This window comes from Branchiostoma lanceolatum, chromosome 6 (genome assembly GCF_035083965.1).
Source record: "Branchiostoma lanceolatum isolate klBraLanc5 chromosome 6, klBraLanc5.hap2, whole genome shotgun sequence".
Taxonomy (NCBI): Eukaryota; Metazoa; Chordata; class Leptocardii; order Amphioxiformes; family Branchiostomatidae; genus Branchiostoma; species Branchiostoma lanceolatum.
In genome coordinates, this window is record NC_089727.1 from 8,280,020 (window position 1) to 8,306,045 (window position 26,026).

Genomic DNA, 26,026 nt, shown 5'->3' on the forward strand with positions numbered 1-26,026 from the left:
CGCAATCACGGTTTGCCCGGAGTGTTATTTCAAGGCTTCTGACTGACTGGGCGCTCCGAGAGTGTGAAACACACGCCACGACATGTATACCTACAACCCCAGCCACCATAGTGGCGACGGGCTTCGTTCAAACGGTATCCCGGAGAAACAACCTTACGTCAGATCGACTCACGGTCCCATGACTTCAACAGATAGAAAGGTAAGAAGGAGAAGAATAATTCACACGGCGACAATACACAGGTATCCGGTTTCTCGTTGGTTGAGACAGTCGGTGCGTACACAGCAGCAACTATTCGTTTGGTCAATTTGTCGACAACCATGAGCTAAAAGCGTACCCCTAGGTTTACAGAACTTGTTGTCATTATAAATTTGTTTTAAACGAATGCCCTGGGAATGTGCAACGCGTGTACTGGCAACTGTATCTATGGCTATATCCGTTTGGCTTAGACTGTTGGACCGCCATTTTTGTGTGGGGAAAAGAGATAGCTTTTGTTGTGATACATATGTATCTGGCACGGAATGTTTGTGACAATCGCGCCGTGTACAAATGTGCGCGTTAACACACATCGGAGTATGCTACTACCCCGGTATAGATTCAATCTTCGCTTCAGTACTTGACTTAAACATAGCCCGTGGTGTAGTAACTCCTCGGGGGCTGAGTTTGGGTCGATTTTATCTTCTTTTTTATGTTTCACGATAGTCAAGATTCTACTTGTATTCTCTCAATATACAGTAAATGGACAAAGGTCGCCGAATAGCTCACCGAATTCCACACCCAGGCACATATGATTTACATGCTTTGTTATGAAATTCGACACTGTATGCCATCCGATGCCAGTTTATTGTGATGAGTTAGCATTATTGTACTGTATACAAGTATTGCTGGTAATACATTGTACATGTACACTGTATGTCTTTTTGCGATGGTGCGTTCTACGTCAAATCTAGGTCACGCTATCAACACAAAATTACATGGGCAAGAATGTGACAACGTTTCCGCATGAGACTGACGTCGTTTGTTAAGTTCAAGTGTGTTTTCAAATACTCATTCTGTCGCTACATGTATCTATCTTAGCCTCCATCAGGCCCTCCTACGGGCGTATGGATCGTAGAATTCGGCAGAAAAAGGAATAATTATCCAGTAGAGTCAGTCCACGGTGAAGATCACATTTCGCCCGCGTGGCATTCCAATGAAACCCTGGCAAATATTTTCCCTATAGCCGGTGTAGTTAGTCTGATAGAGACTATATCTAATAGTATCTAGCTATCGGCGGTCTGTGGCATTCAAATACAGCGCTTCCTCGCTCACAAGAAGACAACACTGGACAAAGAAACTATACGATTGTGCAGAAAATTGTCGGAAAGCAACGAACTGAAAAAAAATCCTCAGTTTCATAGCAAAACCCACCGACAACTTGAATAGCAACATTTTCCCCAAACAATAGCGTCTAGAATAAATACACATCCCTTTCTTCGTTCTGAATATCTTTTTGTTAGTACATTGTGGTAATACCACATAGCTCACTTGCATATTTCGTTACCACTAGTTAAAACGGGTTACAACAATACACACACCTTCCTTCGTTCTGAATACCCTTTTGTTAGTAGTTATACTCTGTAGGCTCACTTGCATATTTGTTGCCACTAGTTAAGACCGTTTAGTCCATATCCGAAAGAACTGTTTATCGTACTTTATTTTTACTTCGCTTTTGGACAGACAAGGACGACGTGGCACTGCACTCAAGTTTTTCATAACTTATTTCAACAGTGCCACGTACAGAGAACAATATGACCATTTCAACATCTGAGTGGAGTGAGGACTTGAAGTCGTGTTAAGTGCCTTTCCCGAGGGCCCAACATCGGTGGCGTCAGGGGATTCGAACCCAGGACTGTTAGGTTCTGGGCCGAACACCCTGCGTTGCGCCGCACGAACCCACTTTGAGTGTCTATAATCTTCTAATAGACCTGATTCAGTTCATGACATGTTTAGATATGATTATTGGGTGTGTACCCAGTTCCGCTGACAGGTCATACACCCTGCTGTTCATGCCAAGCTGCAGCGACTATCGTCTATAATAAATCATGGTCGTCCTCGATCGAGTGTCCCGGCATTTGGTGACGTCACCTTCGGGAGTGCCGAAAGGCCTTCGGCTATTTCCGTCGATGTCGTCGGAACGGGCCGAGTGGACCTCATGTGCGAATATGTGAGTCAAGCGACGACTTCAGAGATCAGTAGATATGATGCGATTTTCTGACGTCATGAAATTGTGTTGTTGTTCTTGCTGACTTGTTTGTTTAGATTAATTTGCAATGCCACAGGCTATATCAATAGGCTTTTGTTCGAGAGCTGCTCCAGAATGACGCACCCATTTTTATTGGCATGGGAATGACGTCACGCCAAGGTAGCTCTAGACAAGGACACTGTATTGAACCAAGATCTTGCATTCAAACAAAAGGACAAGAATGTGAGATAGTCCTTTGTTTTGTTGTTATTTTTAGTCTGATGACAACTTCTCAACCCGATCTCTAACTTTTTTGGTACTGGACTTCTACGTCAACTACTAGTATTCTTTCTTCTTTCAAGTTCATATCTGCACGTATACCGCACGAAGTTCGACAAAGAAATTGGTTGAAATTCTGCGTGTAGTTGTTATTAGCGAAATGCTTGAGCGCAGCACTTTGACCGAGCGAGAGCTTTTAATTCACTTACTAGTAGTCACGCTGTGGTTACATTCGTCGTTGGTCATCATACGATTTTGATGCCTGTAGCACGTTCAATCAAGGTTTGACAAAACCAACCCTCGACAAGCTAGGATCTAAGACGACAGCCCTGTCAGCAACAGGACAGCTGGATTTTGCCGGACACATACACGACTATCCCACGAATGTGGCGTCGCGGTGGCGCAGTGGCAGGGTATTTTGCCCCAGAACCCAGAGGTACTGAGTTCGAATCCGGGGTTCCCTGATTTGTCCCGTTGACGGTGAGCCCTTAGGAAAGGCACTTTACAGGACTTTCCTCACTTCATTCAGGTGTAAATGAGTACCTAGCTTCGGTTAGGGACGTCCCTCGGATAGGACGTTAAATGGAGGTCCCGTGTTTGAGGAGAGCCACACCTCGAGCACGTTAAAGATCCAACCGCACTTATCGAAAAGAGTAGGGGTCCTTCCCGGTGTGAGTGGTTCAAAACCTACAGTCCTATGGCCGCACATGGGGCAATTGTCGTATTGAGGTCACCTGCGCGCCGAATGGTAGTCGCTACAGACCCTTGCGATCTGGCCCCGCCAAGTGGGCGCTCCTCGCAATTCAGCCCGCAGCTACGAAGAGAGAGTAGTCGGCCCACCCAAAGATAATGCCCTCAGTTTTCCATGGATCGTACGACGATCGCACGACGTATTGTGACTTGGCCAAAAGACAGGCTCGAGTGCATTGAAGCAGGTTGTTGCTGTCAACAAAAGGACAGCGTGGCGAGTGGAACTTTCCACTCTGTCATACTTGGCAACGCGCCATAACTTCTTAATTGCCAAATACCACATACCTGTAGTGCATGATCTATAGTATGTGTGTAAACACAATGCATGCGGTCACTGCAAAAGGGGGAGGGGCACTCGATGTTGTAGGTGGAAATTTCCACTTGGGCCAGTGCTTTTTGTAACGTCTTGTTTGTTTATTACTAGTCTTACGTTAGAGAAAGATTTATGATTATGTTTTCGCTCCTATTGTTTTGTTTGTGAGTTCATGAACTGAGCAGTTGTGTGATATAACTTATGAGCTCGTGTTCAAGTCATGGAGCATAGGCAGATCAGCCTAAGTAAGAAAAATCTTTGAAAGGTATACTAGCATAACAGTAAAGTATGATTCATTCTAAGAGCTCAGAAAATGCCCCCTACCCCATATTTAATTGCAATTCCAATTCCAAAAATATTGTGCTGTCTGTGTGCCTTTTGTTATATAGTTTCCATTGTATTTGTGTTTTTTTGTAATCCTTGTGACGTCAGCGCGCAATAAATCGACCTACATCATAGAAATCTTTATTGACACAAGAAAAGTACAGCGACTTTCGTAAGGTCTTGTACAACTACACATGCAAACAACAAACAATGGTATACAAAATGATTAACCTACATACAAGTACATGTATATGAATACTTCAGCATATCGAGTTATCAAGGCCTACAACTTGTTATTCACAAGACACTGGTAATTATGTTTTGTAAACTTTGCTAACGAAAAGTTAACCTTGCAGAAAGATGCACCTGTATTTGTCACAAAGAAACGGGGCTGGAGAAAAAATATTGATCGGGAGACGGGCAGAAAGTCAATGAGAGACAGAGAGACAGACAGACAGACAGAGAGATAGAGACCTAGAGACAGAGAGAGAGAGAGACAGACAGGACAACAGAGAGAGACAGAAAGAGGGGTAGAGAGAGAGAGAAAGAGAAACAGAGAGACAGAGACAGAGAAAGAGAGAAAGAGAAACAGAAAGACATGCAGTGGAAGACTAAAAGGGAAGGGCTTGGGTAGGGAAAAGAGATTCAAGCAGATGTTGTGAATCACCTTTCTCCGTCCCTTCTTGGCAGATTTCTCATGTTTAACATAGAATCATACCCTTGCTTATGACATAGATCTCAAACCCAGGTCCCTCTCCACACATCTACTTGGAGATTACGAAAGCATTGCTCGGTTGGTTCTCTAGAGCGATGTTAGTTGGACCGGGACCGCGTGGTCCACCAGCCGTATCCGAACAAACACCCCGCCCTTTGGCAAATATACCTGCGCATGTCCGGTGAATAAGCTATCAAATGTACCTGTCAGATCCACAGTAGGCGCTGCCGCTGACTCACTTGATCGATGTTCCTTTACTACTGGATAGTTTCCAAAATAGCCAACGTTAGCATGAGTGTCATTAAGGCTTTTATGTCCCCTGTTTGTTGTCTTTGCATGGAAGAACAAATATTGTACTGCCAGTGGTACTGTGTGCCCTTCTTAGTCAACGTTAACCATTTTAAGAACTTTAGTTAATCTAAAGTAGATCGTCTTTTGGGATAGGAACACCAGAAATCGAAGGGATGTCCCTATAGCTCAACTGGTAGCAGCCTCACAGTTGGGCTCCTAGTTCCAATCAGCTGATAACTGGGAGACCCTGGTTCAATTACGAGAAGGGCATCTTGGTTGGCTGCACCCGTCTTTCGGAAGGGACGTAAAATGGGGGTCCCGTGTTAGAAGAGGTACCTCGAGCACGTTAAAGGGGAAGGGCTGGCAACCCATCCCTGTAGAAATATACCCTGCTACAAAAACAGCAAGGAAACTTGCTGAACTATGTGCCACTTGGCACTACAACGTGATCATGAACAGCAACAACACACCAGAAACTAGGTAGCCCTTTAGACAGCAAATATAAAATACTTTGGATCCATACGCATGATGTTGTATAAGTGTTGACTAAAGGTGTAAGATATCACAACTTTCTTCATATAGGACGAACCTAAGTGTTATAATATCTAAAAACGGCCGCGACGAATTGTATTTTTTCGATGATGAAAAAAATAGTCATCAGACCTAGCCAGTCAACTACTTGCCGCAGCCAAATATGTCTCTAGTCACAAACCACATTAAAACAGTCCCGTTCAACTTAACATTGATAATACCCTCTTGTATGAAAGGGGCAACCACGCAGTCGCCAGCCGTTTTTTCTCAGTCCGTTCAGTGGTTTTGAGATCAATTTTGTAGTTTTGATTTACACTTACAACAACGTTAAACTTTGGCCGTGTTTTTACAAAAACAGACACTTCCTCAATTGTAAGCCCTCCGGCAAGCTAAGAAGGAACCGTGTACCAGTCTCTACCTGACACCACTTACTGCTGACGTACATTGTATGGCCTCGAATTGTGTAAGAGCCCATAGATTATAACTTCTTTGCCCAAGGCGATCACGACGCTGCAAGACCCCCCCCCCCATTTAGAGTATTGCTTGCAACACGAACTACGTTTGTTGTATATACAGAGCGAACTGCACGTACAATTGGACCGTTAATTGCTTTATCCTATGCAAGAAATGGGCGTGGAGGAAGTTTGTTATCAATCAATCGGGAAGTTGGTTTTGAGGTACGTTTGCATGGCGGTACAAATAGAGCACTGACAGTGATGTTGTGTTCCTGTCAGTTAGTGTTGTTGACTTAGGATCTTAAAGTTTTGGGTTCGTACCCCTAGCAGGCCCCAATATTGTGCTCTTGTAAAAGGCACTTAACACCTATTTCCTCACTCGACTCAGGTGAAAATGAGTACATAGCTTCGGCTAGGGACGTCCTCTCGGATGGGACATAAAGCTGGAGGTCCCGTTTTGAGGAGAGCCACACCTCAAGCACGTTAAAGATCCCACCAAACTTATCGAAAAGAGTAGGGGTCCTTCCCCGTGTGAGTGTATGGTTATGCGATGTGAGTCACAGACCGTGCGGTACAATTCAGTTCAGTATGTTGACTAAACACTGAGGAAACTGGAGCGTGACTTTATATCTCAGGCTGTCCTTTCAGTCCAACGTACACCCCATCAAAAAGAATGTTACCTTTTCAATAGGAATTGACATGATTTATGTTTCATTTTAAACCTGTGGCTATTCATACATACCAGTCGTTCTAACCCAAATTCTGGACCACGTGAAACGTTAGATAACCGCCATAGTTTAAAACTATCATGGGTGATCATGATAGTTTAAACTATCATATTTAGAAAAAAATTATTCTTATGCGTGCATCTAGCTTATTTTTTGATAGATCGGTTAAGGTCGCGATGTTCTTTCATACTTTGTTTCCACACTAGAAATATTTTAAGTCTAGCAAGAGAAATGACCCCAAAACCTAAAGCCGGCGTCTTTTGTAAGAGAGCTCACCTGTCGTCACGTGACCTGTCAGCGGTGTAACCCAATAGCCGGCCTATTCAAGTGTCCTATTCACCGCCGCTCTCCCGCCATAAGCACCCGGTGGGACCTACACAACAGCGGGCCCAGCATACTACAGCTCTCGCTAAGTCTTCCTACGCAGGTCTTTTTTGTGTTCCTGTCAGCTTGAAGCTCCACAAACGGTTAGTACATTCAGTCAGTTCTTGAGGATGTGTTACAACTTGGCCTAAAAGCCGTCGAACTGCCTGGATTTCAAAGACAAAGAAACAGGTGTTAGTTGAGAAAAGTTTGTTGTTGGGTTTCTCTGACTGCCAATCGCCCCCCACCCCATACTGTTCTGTTGACGATTTACTTGTATTTTTGAGAGGTAAACAGCTGCCACACTGTGCCTTGGTCGTTGATCTACGTGTATCTCTGACTTGAAGGTAAAACAAAACAGATGGAAGTCGAGAAACTTGCTTCTGTGTAACTGTAAAAGCACCCTAGATAGTTCTAACCTGACGTTTCGCCCGCTTGTTTGAGAGGTAAACATGTAGCTACCACTTCTGTAGGTTAACAAGTGTGTATTTAAGACAACAAGCAACGAGCGTGAGATCGTCGGATTTGTTGTAAACAAACGGTTCCTTTAGCTCCGCACTTTTAAGGCCGGGAGGATCTAGTCTGACCGGTTTTCATGGTTTCTGACAACTAACTGACAACGCGGTCACGTCTTTACCTTTGTGTCACACGCTTACCTGTATTTGGAAGACTTACGCCGTCAGCGATCTTTAAGGTACGTGTATATAGTCAGTCTTGGAGTAGACATAAAGTGTTTGGGGATTCACAGATAGGAAAGAAATCGGAAGTCGTTGCTTTGGTCGTCTAGTTATGTGGAGGGTCGTAGAGGAGTTTCTTTGTTTTTAACACATTGGGGTAAGTAAGGGACGTTGCAAGGCCGCGACCTCGTTGAGAATGTTTTCATAGTTTGACCTTCTATTTGCTGTTATACATGCTTAATCCTTGCTCAGACTCTAAAGTACTGCGTAACATATCGCTAGTGCGGTATGACGAAACATTACCGGTTTAAATCTCATCCTCACGCTTGAGCGTACTTTTGAACCACGGTAGAACGGATTTGGGCCTTTACAAAATGGCCGCCGCGGGATAAGACAACAACACACCTTGAAGCATTCTTGCGTGCTTCTTCCTGTATACCTGCCTTTTTGTGTGCCGCCATCTTGAGTGTCCCCCCTTTTGAGTGTCACGATCTGAACCAATCCACCATGAAATCGTCGTTTGTTTCACGTGAACAGCGTATGAACACAGGTTTAGGTGACAGTTCTGCCACTTTCAAATTCTCCCACAAACTTTTTGAAAAGGCTCTTGGAAAGGATGTTCTGATTTAGGGGACTGTCGTAGTCTTCAGCAACATCAAAGACAGACAATTGTATGTTGTGCAGAATCACGTCAAACTTACTTGTTGAATACACAGTGTGCATGTTTTTCATAGTAGAGAAGACGATAGCACAACGGAGATATTGTGGTAACTTGTTCTTCTAGTTACAGGTGTGTCTTTAAGCATCTCAGGCTTTTTTTCTCAGCCTGAAGCTGAGACTCACCATTCGCTAGGTTTCGCTTGAATGGATCCACGGAGTCCATGCTTGACTGCGTCACTAAGACGTCTTAACTCAAGCAAGAGTCTTACACTGCTCTACTTGTAGCGCGAGAGAGACTGAACCACAAAAGAGTTCACTGCAAAAATAAGACACATAAAAGTCGGTGCAGAATCAAACAAAAATGCCCCTCCCCAAAAATAACCTAACAAAACGCGCCAAACACTTGTTTATATCGGAATATTTATGGTCCATTTCTCGCAAAGGCCAATTACAGCAGTGATTATTTCCGATTGCTGTAAAGTTTAAGTACAGTTATTAGGCTTCTATCTTTTGTTCATGTTGACGATCTTAGAAATCGTTGTCTTCAGTAGTAACTTGGAGATATTCAATAATGTGTACACGTTTTTGTTTTTGTACAAATAATTGTGATGACTTTTAGAAATAACAGCAAAATATCTACAGTACAAGGGAAATAACCATAAAACATAGCTTAAACATGGTCCGTGGAAATATGAAACCACTCAGAAGTACGTAGCACTTGTTGCTATGACAAATGTGTTTGTTGTTGTTTTTCTTGTTCATGTTTTTCTTGAGACCTTGGCCTCTGATTGGTCTATAGTTTGATACCTGCTTCTCTTATGTCACCTGCGTCAATCTCATATGTCAGGTGCGCGCTTTCACTGGCGAATCGCCAAACAGGAAACAAATTCCCGTGAAAATCACGGCAAATGCCTGAACTCAATCGGGCAGATGAAATCTTTCATACAACTTGCAGCATGTAAATGTACTTAATACATGTCGTTTGTTTGCCGGTTTAGTGTGTTTGCTTCTCTCTTTGTCTAGCCAGCTTGGAGGTCAAGATCTTACCGTCATTAACTGCAAAAGACCTCAAATCCATGTCCGAGAATGACATTGTTAAACAACACATTTCATTTGTAGCGGTGCGATCATAGTCGTCGTGGGTTGTCGTACGATTTTGGTGCCATATGCTTTCAAGTAGGTGGCGACAGAACAACCCACCGATAGGGATCTAAGTCAGCCCTTTCTGTAACAAGGTAACTGAGTTTTGACCGACACATGCACGACCATCCCAAGAATCAAGAATGCCCTCCGCTTGCGATCGTGCGACGATTGTACGACGAATTTTACCCCGTCCTTTGTCCTTAACTTTATCTTACAATTCTGTGCAGGGATTCGGTTGGTTATCTTTCTCTTTAAAGAAACTAAAAAGTTTGACACTATTTTCGGCCCCGCGTACAAAGAATGTAGCCAAGAAACTGGACACTGAAATGCGACACTTCTTAAGCGTTCCGAAGAAAAGGTCTTTGTTGATGTTTGCCTAGCATTCCTTTAAATCATGTCATGACACACCCAATGTCTAAACATAATCAGACATGAAAAAAAGCTGATGTCTGTTGTACTTGTGCAGTCAATACAGCTACCTGTGGCTACCTGTGTTTCCCTCTGTCAACATTTTCTTCCTGTCGTTGTTCGTAAAAAAACACGGCCTGGGACATTTAAGTCCCTCTCGACCTCATTTACAATTGAAATGACCTCCACAAAAGGAAACACTGCAAGAATGGCGAGTATTTTGAGGTACTACCGGTTTCACATGAGAAGAAGAATTTAGAGACTGTTTTTAAAATCCCTCAGTCGCGTCGGTAACAATGCCGCCCGTTGCCTGTGACGAGAGGGTCTCTAGGGACAGTGGTCAGTTGGTATGTCCACTCACAAAGGACTGTGGACACTTTTGGACAGTGCTTATATATAAGATTGCCAGTGTGATTTTTGATTTTCAAAATGGCAGCCCACCTGGCAAGCGTCCAGTAATTCTCTCAGCTTGTCGTCTGATGCAATGGCGGGAAACTGAGCTGAGGCACATGCAGGTGGATGAAAGAAAAGTCCCTCACAAACATGACCCTTTGTTTGCTGACACTGAGTCGGAGAAAGCAAGACAAGCGTACAGTCTTTCTTCCAGGCCTGACTAGACTTGTCAAGAACGGATTTTCACACTATCAACGTGGATAGTTCTTGTTGCACAAGTTTCACAGCCTAGTTTCTGACCAAACTGTGCATGTCAGCTAGTGCGTTTGTCGTCCAAAATGGTGGCGTCTTTCCGAGACGCTCTGACAGGGCTTAACAAACCCGTGACACAGTGAGAGGACGGGGGGGGGGGGGGGGTCAAATTTCCTTTTCAGACTTTCAAGGCAAGGGGTGTAACTGTACAAATTCTATCCGGGCTCATCAATTCTGAACATGCGTGCTACCTGCCTGGCAACTAGCAGGTCAGGTGGAACAGGTGGGAGTGAGGAAACAAAACGGAACAGTCTGTCACGCCAGTGCCCTACTTTGAACTGATTTTTTTTTTCACAGAAAATAAATGAAAATCATGGCTATGCCTTTTTCTTGTAGATTTGTTTTTAAAGTCATCCCACCATCGTTGTGTATCCAATATGCCCATTCAACTGAACAGAACAAGGATTAGCATGGCTCAAGCAGTAAATAGGCTGTTAGTATTTCGTTATCTTAGTACCTCTTCCCATCATACCATCCGTGAATTAAGATAGGGGTTACTACTACTTGTACATGAGGTGGGAGGGGGGCAATGGCTGCTTGTGTTACGTAAAACTTTGTGAATGTCCCTTTGTACATTTTTTCTCAGGTGTCACACACACGGCTGTTTTTTCCGCCCCTAATATTAGGTCTATATGCTCTATGATTCACCCCTGTGATTGGCCATATGGTCACCATAATCAACAGAGTAAATGAGGTACTTGGACACACAAATCCTCTTGAAGTGTTGTATTACATGGGTTGCTGTGCTCACTGGACCAGTGATTTTGGTGCCTCTTTAGAGATAGCTTGTAAGATATGGGGGTGTACATGTCAAATCTTCCGTTTGTTTTCTTTAATTTGTTTGTTTTTCTTTGTTGGTTGTTTAGTTTATTAGACTTTTGTACATTTTCTATCTAGTCGCCCCTCCCTCTACCAAGGCCTAGAAAATGTGTGTGTTGGGGGGGGGGGGGGGCGTAAAATACGCCGCTGCAATTCTCAATGTGCTTGTTGAGCAAAATATGATACCGAAATTAACGTGTTCAGCGGCAATCAACGACAGAATGACGGCTTCCTTTCTAAACAATTGTAATGACACAACATATGACAACTTCTAGGGAAGCGATCTTCTGTACATAAGAACTGCGTACTGTGGGATGAGACAACATATTTTTACAGTCTGTTAGAATTTGTAAGATATCATACACATATATTTTTATGAGGTATGGCTTGAACGTATATTTTTTAGCATTGGTTGTTAACACAACGCATGGTTAAAATTTCTGCTTCTTTTTTTTCTTTTTATCAATCGAGTCAAATCTTCATTCATAATGTCTCTTAGCTACTAGTAACAAAAAGGATTACGAATCTTCGTAGATTTTCATATTATTTTATTTATTTTATTCGTATATGTTTGCAGAGTATTAGGCAGGAAGCTATTGCTTATTTGAAGCCTTCTACCTAACACATACAACAAAGAGACATAAAGACATGCATAAATACAAAATGGATAAAAGGAAAATAACAATATTTAATACACGTGTATGGATAGGGGATACATCGAAGTGAAGTCGATCGGCCGACGAGTCTGCGAGCTCTGAATGAATGAATAAATGAATGAATGAATGAATGAATGAATGACATTTTCGGCAGTACTAGTATTCCCGGTTTCTCTAGCTCGATCATCGTGCGATTCTCAGGGATCGATCGACGTTCACAGTTTATTGAGCTCTGTTCAATGTGACAGGGTATATTTTCAGGTAAAAAACACGCTCGACTCTTGAGTGATTTTGAGATTCGGCGACCTCCTGACGATCAACAAATACGGCAAAAGCTCATCGACAGTGCGATAGGGGCTTTATAAGTTTGTACATGTGAGAAAAGTTTTCTGCGCGCAAGGATCCTATCACCGTAATGGACAGGTTTTCTGAAGAGCATTGTGGAAATGCTCTCATATATCATAAGTGGGTTCTTCAGGTAAAAACACGTGTGCCAGGTGGAAGTGTCAAATTACTTCTTACGCGAAGAAAAATAAGAGAGGAAGAGAGTGCACAAGTTACTTATAACCCTCCAACTGGGTGTGTCGCCGTAGTATAGAATGAATGAAGACCTTTATTGCACATTTCTGCCACACTTGGCTAAGTACAGGTCACAACAAAAGATAATACAAGTACAGTTAACGGATACAAAAGAATATGACTATCATCAAATAAATTCTACTTCTCCTCGCTTTTCGGATATAGTAGATATAAAAGAACAGACGTGTTTTTCAATGGGAGGTTTGTCTAGTCGCATTAGAAATATGAATTTTTGAACAGTACTTAAATGTGTGAAGTAGGGAAATAGGTTTTCTACAAGTTTATACAGTTCATTTCTTTCTTTGGTATATAATACACATTCTACCACAAAATGACATTCGTCTTCTACTCTATTCAAGGTACAATGTTTACATAATCGTTGTTCTAGAGGAGTGCGGGTATGTCTTCCCGTTTCAATATGTAGTTTGTGGCAGCTGATTCTTAGTCTTGTGACTGCATTCCTGACCCTCATATTTGAATCACTTAGATATTTTTCTTCATTATAAGTAGTTTTGAATAATCTATATGATCTTAACTTATTTAGAAAGACACTTGCATTCGAGCTAGCTCTTTGTGTCAGCGTGCACAACTTTTGTGTGTCAAACTCCAGGAAAATGGTAAGTTGTTTAGCCTCATACCGTTGATTTTATAAACGGACTTAAACTGGAAATAAAATTCGCGGAAGTCTCATAAGTATCATAACCATAACACGACACAGAAACAAAGACAAATATGATATTATTGGAAAACTGGGCGCACTTTTAAAAAGCTGAAAAGCTCGACGGAGTCTGTCAATGGAGACTTCGTCAAGAGAACCATGTATGTTATGGCCCTGTCACACATTAAAGACCTTCCGACGACTTTGCTCCCGACCACTCCCCAACCAAGGTTGGCACGGGGTTCGAAGATTTAAACCAATTATATTCTAGCTGGCTCCCCGATCGCATACAAACAGAGTTGGAAGCTCTCCCGACTTTGATTGACTTTAAAAAAAATCAAAACCCATAGTCGGTTGGCACAGACGATATTTAAAGACTAGCAGGCAACCTCCCGGACCAAATCCCAACAACAGATTACATAGCTTACAACTAACTCCCAACCATGGTCTTGGGCCTTTTTTGAGGCCATGGTCGGCTGTGTGTGACAGCGACTTCACACAGATAACGATCATGGTATGATGGTTACTTTAAGTTCAGCGTGAGAAAAGACCACAGACTACAAAACACACCAAGGTTCATTGGTTTCCATTGTCCTGAAACAATGACGTCAATGGCCGTTACCATAGCAACAAAAGGTACGGTCACATTCCAAAGAAGCGGCATTGTCCCATAGCATTCTTCCAATCAGTGCATCGAACCTTCTTCATGACATCACTAATTAACCCACATGATTAGATACATTCAGGTCATCTCCGGCCAGCTTATATCCCCAATAAAAAATTCCATATCATCATCTTCAGAACACAAAACAAAGATTTTCTTTTGTTACTTCAAAATATGAAGAAGCAATGTTTCACAATTCCAAATACTCCTTTGTATTTCTCGAGGTTAGAAAAAAATAGGTCTTTAGCTAGAACTAATGTTTATCGGGGTCATTTTAAGGTGGTGAAAGACATGAAATGAGTCTGGATTGAAGTTCTCAGGGTTTTTCTTTTGCTGGACCTAACCTTCTTCTTACTCATTTAAGACGGTGAAAGACTTCAACTGAATCATTATCTTGTCTGTGAAGGTCATTCTTAGATGTCCTTACAATTCAGGGCACGGACACTGAGGGAGTGTAATTATATGAGTCACTCTGACCCAGAGGTCCCCGGTTCTAGGGCCCGACTGTCACGGGCCGGCATACCTGTGCGGCGAGTGTGTCGGCGTTGCTTCAGGGGTTCTTGTCTTGTGTCTCGATCCCCAGGTTTCAGATGATTGACAAGCAAGCTCATAAAGATTTCACCCCGCCCACCAAGGCCAACTGGTACGATCTAATCTGTTGAGAACAACTCATGCAGAGACTGACTGTGCATTTCGGATGGTTAGTTTTGAAAGGCCAAGCGAAACAAACAGCAACATTGAAAATACCTGCCCCGTCTTTGGAAACTGCTGACCTCATCCACCCTAACGCGTGAAGTCTTCTTTGCCAAGCAGATGTTAGCAGGCAGAACGTAGCGTTGCCTCAATTGTCCCGTTTTCTCGCCAACTAACCATTGCCTCATGTCTAGAATGAGGAAGGAGAAGGGGCGTCATCACGCGACACTAGATGGTTCTGCAGTGGTCTAAATATTTACTTTGTACGTGAATGTACAGAACAATAACAAACTACAGTTTGTGTCTTGAAACGAAACCTATTTCTTTTACCGTTCTAATTCCGGGCTTATGTTTTGATAGTAATGCTTTGTAAGGTTTTGATATGACTAACTCAAACAGTACGGGTATCAAGTGAGTCAAATGTGAAGTTGGGAAGTCATTAGCATATCCATATGGCCATCGAACACACATAATGATTAAATTCATTTCCTGCTGTTGTATTTGGCGTTTGTTTATGTGCAGTTTCAACAAAACACCTTGCACTTGCCACTTTTTCCCTAACACATTTTTGCTTCCTCTCATATACGATTCGTCCTTGTCGCTGCGTTAGCACTCGTCAGCCAATCAGATGCTCTCCCTCCTATTGATGGAGGGAAAGTCACAGTGCCAGCCAATAACGATGCTTCCTGATTGTCAGCGGCGATGGGATTGGTTGGTAACTGATTGACTGACGCAGCGCTGACGAATTGAGAAGCACGGCGGTTCCGTTGCTTAAAATGATGATTTCTAATTATTTTTTCACGGTTTGACGTTTATTCTTTCTTTTTCCATGAAATGTCAGGTGATGGAGGTTGAGATGAAGGAGAAGGGCCGGCCCGCGGAGCCGGAGGAGCCGGAGAGGGAGCAGTGGGGGGCCAAGATGGACTTCATGTTGTCTATGTTGGGGTACTGCGTGGGACTCGGAAACGTCTGGAGGTTCCCCTACCTCTGCTACAAGAACGGTGGAGGTCAGTTGTTGATCTATTACAAGTGTCAAGTATGGCAAAGCCTACTAGTATACTGTTTTGGTTGACGTTCATGGGCGCCGCCATCTTGCATTTTGACGTCATGCCGCGGCGCCATATTGTTCCTGGTTTGATTTTGATTCCGCGAAGAATCGTTGTAATTACCTTCATAGGCTACTATCGGTTGTAATAACTCATGAGGCGTCGCGAAAAAGTAATTTGCATACCTTAAAGTCTTAAATCTCGCAAATTTGCATAACGAAGTTCTCACTTCTATTTTTGAATCCGACAGGCGCCTTCCTTATCCCCTATCTCATCATGTTGACGTTTGCTGGACTGCCGCTGTTCTTTATGGAGCTGGCCCTGGGACAGTACGCTAGTCTGGGCCCGGTCACCATCTGGAGATGCCTGCCTCTGTTCAAGGGTAAGTCTTAGCCTCCACCAGGCCCTCCTGCGGGGGCAAGGGGTCGTAAATTTCTGCAAAAAAAAAGGAAAAATTGGTCTGGAAAGTCAGTCCATGACTGCGCCTGCAAATGAAACTTTATGGTGGCTAAACGTCTCTGTCAAATACTCTCCCTATAGCCGGCGACGTTAGTCTCTCCTTTCACGCAGCATGGTACACAGTAGGAAGCTACAGATGAATGAACTAAGACATAGCAGACTGTTAGCGCCATCCGGCGGAATGTATACAAACTGCAGTACTGATTTTCTTTGGTTATATTTCAGGTATCGGTTTTGCCATGTGCATCATTTCCGGCTTGGTGTGCATCTACTACAACATGATCATCGCCTGGTCCCTGTACTACATGTTCGCCTCCTTCACCAGTATGCTGCCATGGCGCACCTGTGATAACTGGTGGAACACCCCCAACTGTGTGGAGACCTCTGCTGTGGCCAACGCGACCAACAAGACAGACAATTACACCAGGATTAGTCCAAGCGAGGAGTACTTCCAGTAAGTGTATAGCCTCTGTCACACGTATAGCCGTTGCGTGTGAGTTGCGCGTTGACATTTTTTTCATACGCCACCTTGCGCACAATACGCATCTCACACGCATCTCAATCGATTTGTCTAAGTTTTATGTACGCCGGCATACGCACAATACGGCCCAGTAGGCATGATAGTTTGGGGTATGAACGAAATTACGCATATACGCAAGTTATACGTTATAAATATTTTTCGATTATTTTTATGTATGTGTGAGGCACATCTAACATATGAATAAGAAACGTGAGTCACACATTCGTCAAAATAATAGAAAAATTCCAAAACTATTGCGCGTACGGCTGCGTATTGAATTTTGTCCATACGCAACTCACACGTAACGGGTATACGCACAAGTGTGACAGGGCCCTATAACATGTTGCTTAACCACAAACATATATCCAAACGCTACAAAAAACATATTGATGACGGGTGTTCTCCCTTGCCTCAGTGAGCGGGTTCTGAAGTACTCCGTGGACTTGGGCAACAACTCCACGGCCAGGGGGATCGAGCACACCGGCACCATGAGCTGGGAGCTGGCGCTTGTCCTGCTGCTCGCCTGGATCATCGTGTTCGCCTGTCTGTGCAAGGGAGTCAAGTCCTCGGGGAAGGTAAGAGGTCTTATGTATTTTTTTGTATCCTGATTTGTTATGATTGTTTTGTATCCTTTGTTATGATTTTGTAAGGGATAAATGAATGAATAGATTACGTACATAATATACCCCTTTACGTTTGGGACCGCATTTTAAAACCGCACCTTACGTTTGGGACCGCATTTTGACACCGCACCTGTATATATGTAAATACTTTGGGACCTCATTTGTAAGCAGCGACACCTAAAGCTGCATTGCAAAGTGAACCGGTCAGAATTGCCCCGAGGAAGATGACAAGCGTTCACCGAAATGTCGGTGAAATAAAAGTTGGCTGTGTACAAAGAGTATTTTTATTCAGTGACTTTCAAACCCGACTTAACTATTCACGAAGGTCTTCATTGTGAGAAAGGGATATACAGTAATCTGGTCTTTCACTCACTCACTCACTCACTCACTCACTCACTCACTCACTCACTCACTCACTCACTCACTCACTCACTCACTCACTCACTCACTCACTCACTCACTCACTCACTCACTCACTAATACGTTGGCTACTGCTTCATTTCGGATTGTGACGTAAAGCCGACGGCCCCGTGTACGAAAAAGCTTCAGGCGTTAGCCTCAAGCGTCAAACCCAACACATTTATCGAGAAGAGTAGGGGTGACCTGGTGTGCTTTAGGGCTTAAAGCGCGAGCCGTGGCGAAGCCAAGTGTATATTGCACTACCACTGGCTACTTGCAAAGGTTTACTTTTACCATTCTCACTGCTTCAGTTAAAAGTTTGTTAAAGCCGACAAACCGGATGTGACGTAAGAAATGACATGCCTTGTCTCGTTCCCAGGTGGTGTACTTCACGGCCACGTTCCCGTACATCGTGCTGATCATCCTCCTCATCCGCGGAGCGATATTACCCGGCGCCAGAGAAGGGATAATTTTCTACATCAAGCCGGATTTCAATCGGCTTAGGGATTCGCAGGTGTGTTATCAAAGTAGCTTCGTATACCCCTGGCACTAAATAGTACTCTAGCACAAGACGTGTACCAAAAGCCCGTAAAAGGCTCAGGAATTCCTTTCTCCATTGTGCAATAAAAAGGCAATCAGTAGCACCATCAGCTTAGTCACTACCTGTATAGGTTTTAACTGCGCAATGATTTTCCATAATGTTTTAGATTGATTTGCTTTAAATCAGTGGGGTGGAACAAGCCATTGTTATGTTGCTTAAGCCCCCGTCACAAATAAGAAATTCAGCTCGGCCGACGTGTTGGCGAGCTTCAAATGTGCATTTTCGGCCGAAGTACGGCCGACGTCCTGTCGAATACGTGGGCTTCAGGCGACTTTTAGAAGTCGAAGTTGATCCAAATATTGGCCTTTTACACGGTTAGTCGATACTGACTTCGTCCATGTCCAAGAGATGGTACCATCTCATGGGGGATTTTCAGTTATTAGTGTTCGACGGACATCACCCGAGATTTTCATGAAAAATACGGTCGACGCTCGGACGATTTTGAAATTCGGCGAGCTTCGGGCGATCTACAAATTCGGCCGACGCTCGCATGAATTGTGACGCCGGCTTTAGGACGAAATTCGCGTGTGTTGCCCGCGAGATCCTTACCGAAAAAAATTATTTCAAGTCTACAAAAGATGTCGAAAGAACTAGAATTTTGACGTCTTTTAAATGCCAATCAGACACTCGGCCTCCAGTTATTGGAGGGAAAGATACTAGCCAATCAACCTTGCCTGTTGACCGTAGACGGCGACGTGGTTGGTTGATGAAGGCTTGACTAGCCTGCGCTAACACAGCGAGTTAAGGACGGACCGCAGGCCGTTACACGAGAACCGTTGCTTGACATATGCAAGCAGCTAGTCCGTCATGAGAAGACGATGATATGCGACGATGCCTTAATATATATATGTATATTGAAATTTATGTCGATTTCTTTTCTTGGTCGTCTAGGTCTGGTACGATGCGGCGTCCCAGATCTTTTACTCCCTGGGAGTGGCCTTCGGAGGAATCTTGGCCATGTCCAGCTACAACAAGTTCAATAACAACTGTCACAGGTACGAGCACTTAAAAAGCAGACCATTTTGTTTCTCTAATAGCTATACATAGATTTCCCGCCTTCAGTAACCGCACATGCGCATTAGGTCCCAGAGTCCAATCCGGGGACGTAGCTTTCCACTCTGTGTAAGAGTCTTTGTTGTGAATACACGTGGTTTGTGTATCTTTCCCTCACTTAGAGGGAATTTTATCACATTCTTCCTCTCGTTACGTACATTAAATATAGTCACAGAAAGACTTGTAAAAAAATTGGAGACAGTTATATGAATTCTTCCAGAACTTTGATATTGGGACACGGTGATGATTGTGCACGTGTATGTACTTTTTACCTAATTTCTGTTGTGGTCCATCCTACACTTGTATGCGTGCATTTTCACACAAATCGTAAAAACAGATAATGTCTATCCAAATTTCCTTGGCGACGCCTCAGGGGCGAGCCAAATGGCTATTTGTAATCACAACTTCCCGGTGTAGTCTTGAACAAGATAACGAACAGTGAATGTTGTGCTGTTCCGCAGGGATGCTGTGCTCATCGCTCTTGCCAACTGCGGAACCAGTGTGTTTGCCGGCTTCGCCATTTTCTCCTACATCGGGTATATGGCCCACGAGCTGAAGATGCCGGTCGGGAAGGTGGTGGCCAGCGGTAAGGAAAAAACAGCCATTCCCCTCTCTAACGAAAAAAGTAACTTGACAGACTGCATACGAAATTTATTTCATTCAAAACTTTCCAAACTTCGTATCCAACCCAACTCTAGCCATTATTTGAAGATATAGTATCTATACTCTTACCACTGTAGCAACCCGATCATTCATTACTTAAATCACCACTACCGGCACTGCCCACGGCCTTTACAGCCTCCGCAATGTTACGAGACAGAAGGTTGCCTACTATACTACTTATCATGTATCGTTACAACTTTTTCATACACAGGATCTGGTCTGGCCTTCATCGCGTACCCTGAAGCCTTGACCCTTATGCCGATATCACCGCTGTGGTCAATCCTGTTCTTCTTCATGCTTCTGACCCTTGGGCTGGACAGTCAGGTACGTCAGCTCTTAATAGTGGCATATGTAAAGATCAGGCACTAGGCTTCAAGTCGTTTCGTTTGTATTGCATGCTACGGGATAGACAGAGAAATACTAAACTGATCTTCACCCTACCTCTGCTTTCAATGTCACCATCGTGAAAAAGTTCATCATCATCGTAAATCACTGGATTTGTTCTTTGTGTACAACCAAGTGTTTTCCCCTAGCCGACGTTTCGTTCCGACTATCTGGCACCTTCCTTGGGGGCTGGGGTAATCTGCTGACTGGTTTTGCTTCGCACTGCAGCTAGGTGTCTATATCCCCCTCATCACGGTTCATGACTGGAGTTGAAATTTCGAATCCATGCAGCCTCCTTAATCGTTGGATGGTACCATGGTACCAGGCTAGCCTATCTAACAATGTTCAGCATTATTTGTCACAATGTAATTTCACCACAGCCCTAACAATTTGTGTTCCCACACAGTTCGTGATGTTGGAGACCATCGTGACCGCCTTGTCCGACGAGTTCCCGACTCTGCTGCGACAGCACAAGACCTGGGTGCTGCTGGCAATCTGCATCTGTCTGTACCTCCTCGGACTCACCCAGTGCACCCAGGTAACGCGTCACGGGACAATTTCAGAATCTAACCGTCTTCTGATAGCGAGTTGTACTAGCCTCCGTCGCAGACTCCTTTCGGCTGTTTTCTTTTTCAAGTTACCGTTTTCTTATTTACTATTACATTTTAACATTTCTTCCCGACCAGCAATAAGAAAAAAGGTGTAATAGTAGATAAGAAAAACGGTAACCTTGAAAAAGAAAACAGCCGCAAGGAGGCTAGAGTTGTACCCGATTCACTGCAAAGTGTAGCAGCAAAGCTCTTTCGTGTCGTATTCTCAAAGACAAATTGTGTATGTTTGCCTTTTGCAGACTCCACCTGCCATCTTTATCTACTCGCGGTTGCCTGGTAGCTATCGGGTTTTGATTATTTGCCGCGATAGCTATCAGAAAACTGCACGTAGCTGAAGCAAAGACGACCGGTGGAGTCTTAGCCTGGAATCCATCCTATTTAGCTTCTGTCCACTACCCAATCTCCGCTGCCGGCCGGCAGCGGAGCTTGGGTAGCGCAGCGGAGCTAGGGTAGCGGCCGGAAGCTAAATAGGATGGATTCCAGGCTAGTGGAGTCTGTGATCGAGGCTATTTACCAGTATCGAAAGGCAGTGAGCTTCGACAACGATGTGCATTATGGTCGTAACAACGTTTGACTTTTCGTCTCAGATCGTGGCTTGCTCACTTTGACGAAATTATGAAACGGTGTTTCGTAGGCTCATATAATGTTGAAAAAAATTGAGTTTGCTTGTTTACTTATTGTTTATTTATTTATTTATCTATTTGTTCTATGTGGCATGTGTATAGGCTGGCATCTTCTGGCTGGAGATGATGAACTGGTACAGTGCCGGATTCTGCCTCATCGTCACTGCGCTCATCATGGCCATTGGAATCTCCTGGGTCTACGGTAAGCGCCTTGGCGGTTACTAGTATCATTCATTCATTCATTCATTCATTCATTCATTCATTCATTCATTCATTCATTCACCCAATCAATCAATCAATCAATCAACCAATCAATCAATCAATCAATCAATCAATCCTCTGCGGGCATCATTTTAGCGATTGAAATCCTTTGATTTCATATCAACATCTTTAATTCTGAAGTCCATTCGTTGATTGTGATTCGTTAATTTCTGTAATGTCACAGGAATCAAGCGCTTCAGCGCAGACATCAAGGAAATGATCGGCTACGAGCCCAACATCTACTTCAAGGCCTGCTGGATGGTCATCTCCCCGGCTCTGATGTTGGTAAGTGTCATTATGTGCCCTAGCGGATTTCTACAGCACTGCAGCAGAACGTCTGGTTTCGATTCCGCCTGTGCTTCCTGATTGTGGCAGAAGCATACAGCAAGAAATCAGTAAATACATGTAGTTAGTTTTTGAATGCGACCCGTACAGCAAGTACGCAATTCAGCCAGTTGGCTGCTACGTACTAACTGCTATGTTGTTTTAGCAATAAACCTTTCTACATTCTACATAAATTATAATCCTACAGTTGGTAGAATTTGCTGTGAATACAGTTTGTGGTCGACGTTTTCTTGCGAATTTCTGCTAATGTTTATCATGGTCTCCCAACACAGTTCATCTTCGAATTTCTGCTAATACAAATTTTTATGGTCTCCCCACACAGTTCATCTTCATCTTCTCGCTGGTCCAGTACTCCCCTGTGGTGTACAATGGCATCGCGTACCCCGATTGGGCCGTGACCCTGGGTCTCCTCATGGCGTTCTTTTCCATCCTGATGATTCCTCTCGTCGGCATCATTGTGGTGGCTAAGAACAAGGGATCTTTCACCGAGGTAAGGGCGTCTCTCTTCTAAACGGTTACAGTTTTGTTTCGTTGTCTCTCAGGGCATGGTCACATACGTCGTGCGATCGTCGTACGATTGCCGTGTGACCGCAAACTGGGGGGGGGGGGATTCTTGGGATAACCCTGCATGTGTTCTACAAAATCCAGGTGTCTTCACGCCGGAAAAGGCTGTCTTAGATCCTTGTCGGTGATTGGTTGTATCACAGCCTGCTTGAAAATCTCTCCGAATCAAAATCGTATGACGACCTATGACGAATGCGAGCGCCATAATGTAGAAAGTTATGATGTGATGCAAATGTACACGCAATGAGTTGACGAGATATTAAGAAAAACAAATAATCTTTGATACGATGTGTACTATGGACCAATCCCATAACTTTGGTCAAAATGTAGATATGCAAAACGAAAACATAAAAATGCAACTATCTGACCGAAATGTTGTCAGTCTCTCATTGGTCGAACCGATAATTTCCATGCTATCATCGGTTTTATCAAGCTGCTAATTGTGATGGACAGTCAGGGTCGGTCCAAAAGCACTGGACTAAAACGTGTTCTCTATTGTACCTCGTTTACTGCAGCGTTTCAAGAAGGCCATCACTCCCGATGAGAAGTGGGGCCCGGCTATCATGAGCCAGGAGCAGAAGGAGTGGAAGAGCACCGAGGGCATCGACAACCCCGCCACCATCTACGACCCGGGCACCATGGAGAACGGCACCGACCAGCCCCCGCTGTACGACCCGCGGAGCATCAACCGCTACCCCCTGTACGATCCGCGGAGTCTGCAACAGGACCCCATCCGCAACGGCGGATCCATCAACGATACCTCCTACAGCTCTAGGCTGTAGATGAAGATGCAGGTCCGTGACCTTGAAAAAGTGTGTGGATACGATCGGCATGTATGTTTTGTTTGGCGACGCTTATGGGACGAGCCTACTTTTCAAATGAGTTGTCATGGATGTGTTGTTTCAAGGTCATTTGTATGAAATGCGAGGTGGCGCGCACAAAATGGTAACCAACTTTGAGAAGAGATTTTTGATACGATGGATATAACGTTTATGTATAAGTATTAGATTTTTTTCATAATCCAGAAAGGTATGAAGCTTTGTATATTTTCTATATGGTTAACCCCCAAACAATTGGTATTACCACGTAAGTTACATCTCCTGGCATATTTCTGGATCCATACACCAAGTGGCATGCGTAAAAGGAGTGGCTGAGAAAGAGATACGAACGTTGACTTTTGACACCACCAAAACCTGATTACCCTTTAGCGTCGTAACACGATGGATGAACCACTATGGGCACACCTTGCCATAGAATCTTTACAGCGAGCTAGCCCAATGTGATTTGCGTGAAATATCCATGTAATTGATACCCGGGCCAAACGACATATCGAACTTAACTGTTCATTGCAATTGCATTATTGTATACGACATATTTTGGGTGAATATACATAGTACAATATTGTATCGTGGACAACAAGGTTACGTTTAAAATTACACGTTATACTTGCAAGTATATGCAAGTAGGATTTGCACAAAAATCTTTAAGAAGTATGGTTGAACAATATTCAATTTTATCTGTATATATGGGGCTCTATCTTAGTTTCATATTCGTGTTGTGTACGTGTACATTTGGATAGTTTGATTGAAAAATCTGGCTGAAAAAAATGCATTCTCGTTTCTCAAGCATTGAGACACTGGAAATGTTTGATAAGCAATGTACCGACAATCATGTCTTTAAAACTATGCAAGATTCTACCTTAAGAGAAATAACATATACATAACAATTCTTGAAAGCATATTACATCCAAAAGCCCATACCTTGAATTATGAATTGACATAGAAAGCCGTCAATGGATTGATAGTCTTTATTTTAGAATCATTTTCGTTGCTTCCAATATATAAGAATGCTACCAGTTCTTTTTAAGCAAAGAAGGTATATTTCAAGAATTTATATTTCTGATCAAAGGAGCTGAATATTATATATATATATTTGCATTCCACAATGTACAGTAATCCCCTCTCCACGAAAAACAATATTGTGACTGGGACATAACTAGCGTTTGAAACGATCAGGTATTACGGAAGTCTGAAATGATTATTTTGTATATGTCAAACCAGTCTTGTCGGTAAATACTAACGTAGCGGTACCCATTATTGTCCGATTGATTGAAAATTTCATCATTTTAAAACGCACGGACAGAGCAAAACAACAACAATATCGAGGCATGACTAAGGATCATGCATATGTCGTTCCTTATTGCTTATGAGAAATGGCTTTTGCATGATACACAACGGCATGTTGACATGACCCAAAGTGGACGATAACAGGTACCACTACGTTAGGAGGATAAAGATAGATATATTATCAGTAGTTCTTTGTTTTCGTACATAGTACGGTGAAGTTCTATTCATCTTTGTTTGTACTACCTTGTTCTAGGTGTTAATTTGCTGTTGTACTGTCAGGCTATACTATTAGTGTGTGTTTTATTAGTTTAGGTGTGGTGTATTATATTCAAAGATAGAAATAATACCGGAGGCAAAGATTGTATTAGCTATCAATACCAAAGAATAAAATTCAGTGAGAACTGAGTTGGTTTTTGATCGTCTTCCTGAGATGTGATTGTCGATTCCATTGCACATGATAGTGTGTCAGCTCGGTTGGGTTTTATAAAAGAGCTTTACACCTGCAGTTTGATTTTACTCGCTAGGTGGCTACATCAAACAACTTTTCCACACACCCTTGCAACAGTTTCAACAACAACCTCTGCAACACGTAATTCACTCAATTAACGATCTGATTGATGGACACTCATATTCCCGAATGAATTCTTTATCACCCGCAAAAACTAATCCGCCCATACATAGAGCAAAGTGCGTCACTCTATCACTGATGACGTCAGGAGAAGGTCACATAACTTTTGTAATTCATTTCCGACCTGGACCGTTTCAAGATATCCTTATTCTTTCAACAGTCATTGTAACGTACACCCATCTTTTTGGTGTGTTCTACATTAATAGTCACCCATGATAAACTCAAGGCAGTGAATTATATGTTTGGAATACAGAACTGCGATGTTTATGACATTTCCCCGGTCATAAAGGGCGTATTGAATACTTGCTATCCAGTGATGAAATAGATATTTTGGGAGAGACATTTGCAATATCAGACTATCCCCTGTTATTGCCAACCTGAATCAAACAAAAAACGCCCACGGTAGTCGTTCTCAAATTAAATCTTTGGTAACTGTAGATCCAGGTCCTGGTGTGGGCGTACCAATGACGACACTTGTTGCATGATT

General features: G+C 43.2%; 1 protein-coding gene across 3 annotated transcripts; it reads left to right on the plus strand.

The window, feature by feature from the left end:
• LOC136436399 (sodium-dependent proline transporter-like) lies at window positions 1-25,316 on the plus strand. Of its 3 annotated transcripts, none has more exons than XM_066430361.1 (14): window positions 1-199; window positions 15,475-15,640; window positions 15,930-16,061; window positions 16,364-16,592; window positions 17,074-17,233; window positions 18,060-18,194; window positions 19,173-19,276; window positions 19,796-19,920; window positions 20,209-20,321; window positions 20,788-20,919; window positions 21,718-21,817; window positions 22,061-22,161; window positions 22,544-22,711; window positions 23,301-25,316. In XM_066430361.1, exons 1-14 carry the CDS (start codon window positions 83-85, stop codon window positions 23,565-23,567), a joined length of 2,049 nt encoding a protein of 682 aa, XP_066286458.1. In that variant the 5' UTR covers window positions 1-82; the 3' UTR covers window positions 23,568-25,316. The 3 variants fall into 3 exon arrangements, with proteins under 3 accessions (XP_066286458.1, XP_066286459.1, XP_066286460.1); XM_066430362.1 differs by lacking the exon at window positions 1-199 and adding an exon at window positions 6,941-7,075; XM_066430363.1 differs by lacking the exon at window positions 1-199 and adding an exon at window positions 7,562-7,665.
• Window positions 25,317-26,026: the final 710 nt, after the last annotated feature.

Bases quoted from the DNA above. Each gene is read 5' to 3' on its own strand.
- LOC136436399 (XM_066430361.1), top strand. From the start codon at position 83: ATGTATACCTACAACCCCAGCCACCATAGTGGCGACGGGCTTCGTTCA. The intron at 200-15,474 runs GTAAGAAGGAGA...ATGAAATGTCAG, and splicing joins TGACTTCAACAGATAGAAAG to GTGATGGAGGTTGAGATGAA. The intron at 16,593-17,073 runs GTAAGTGTATAG...CCCTTGCCTCAG, and splicing joins CCAAGCGAGGAGTACTTCCA to TGAGCGGGTTCTGAAGTACT.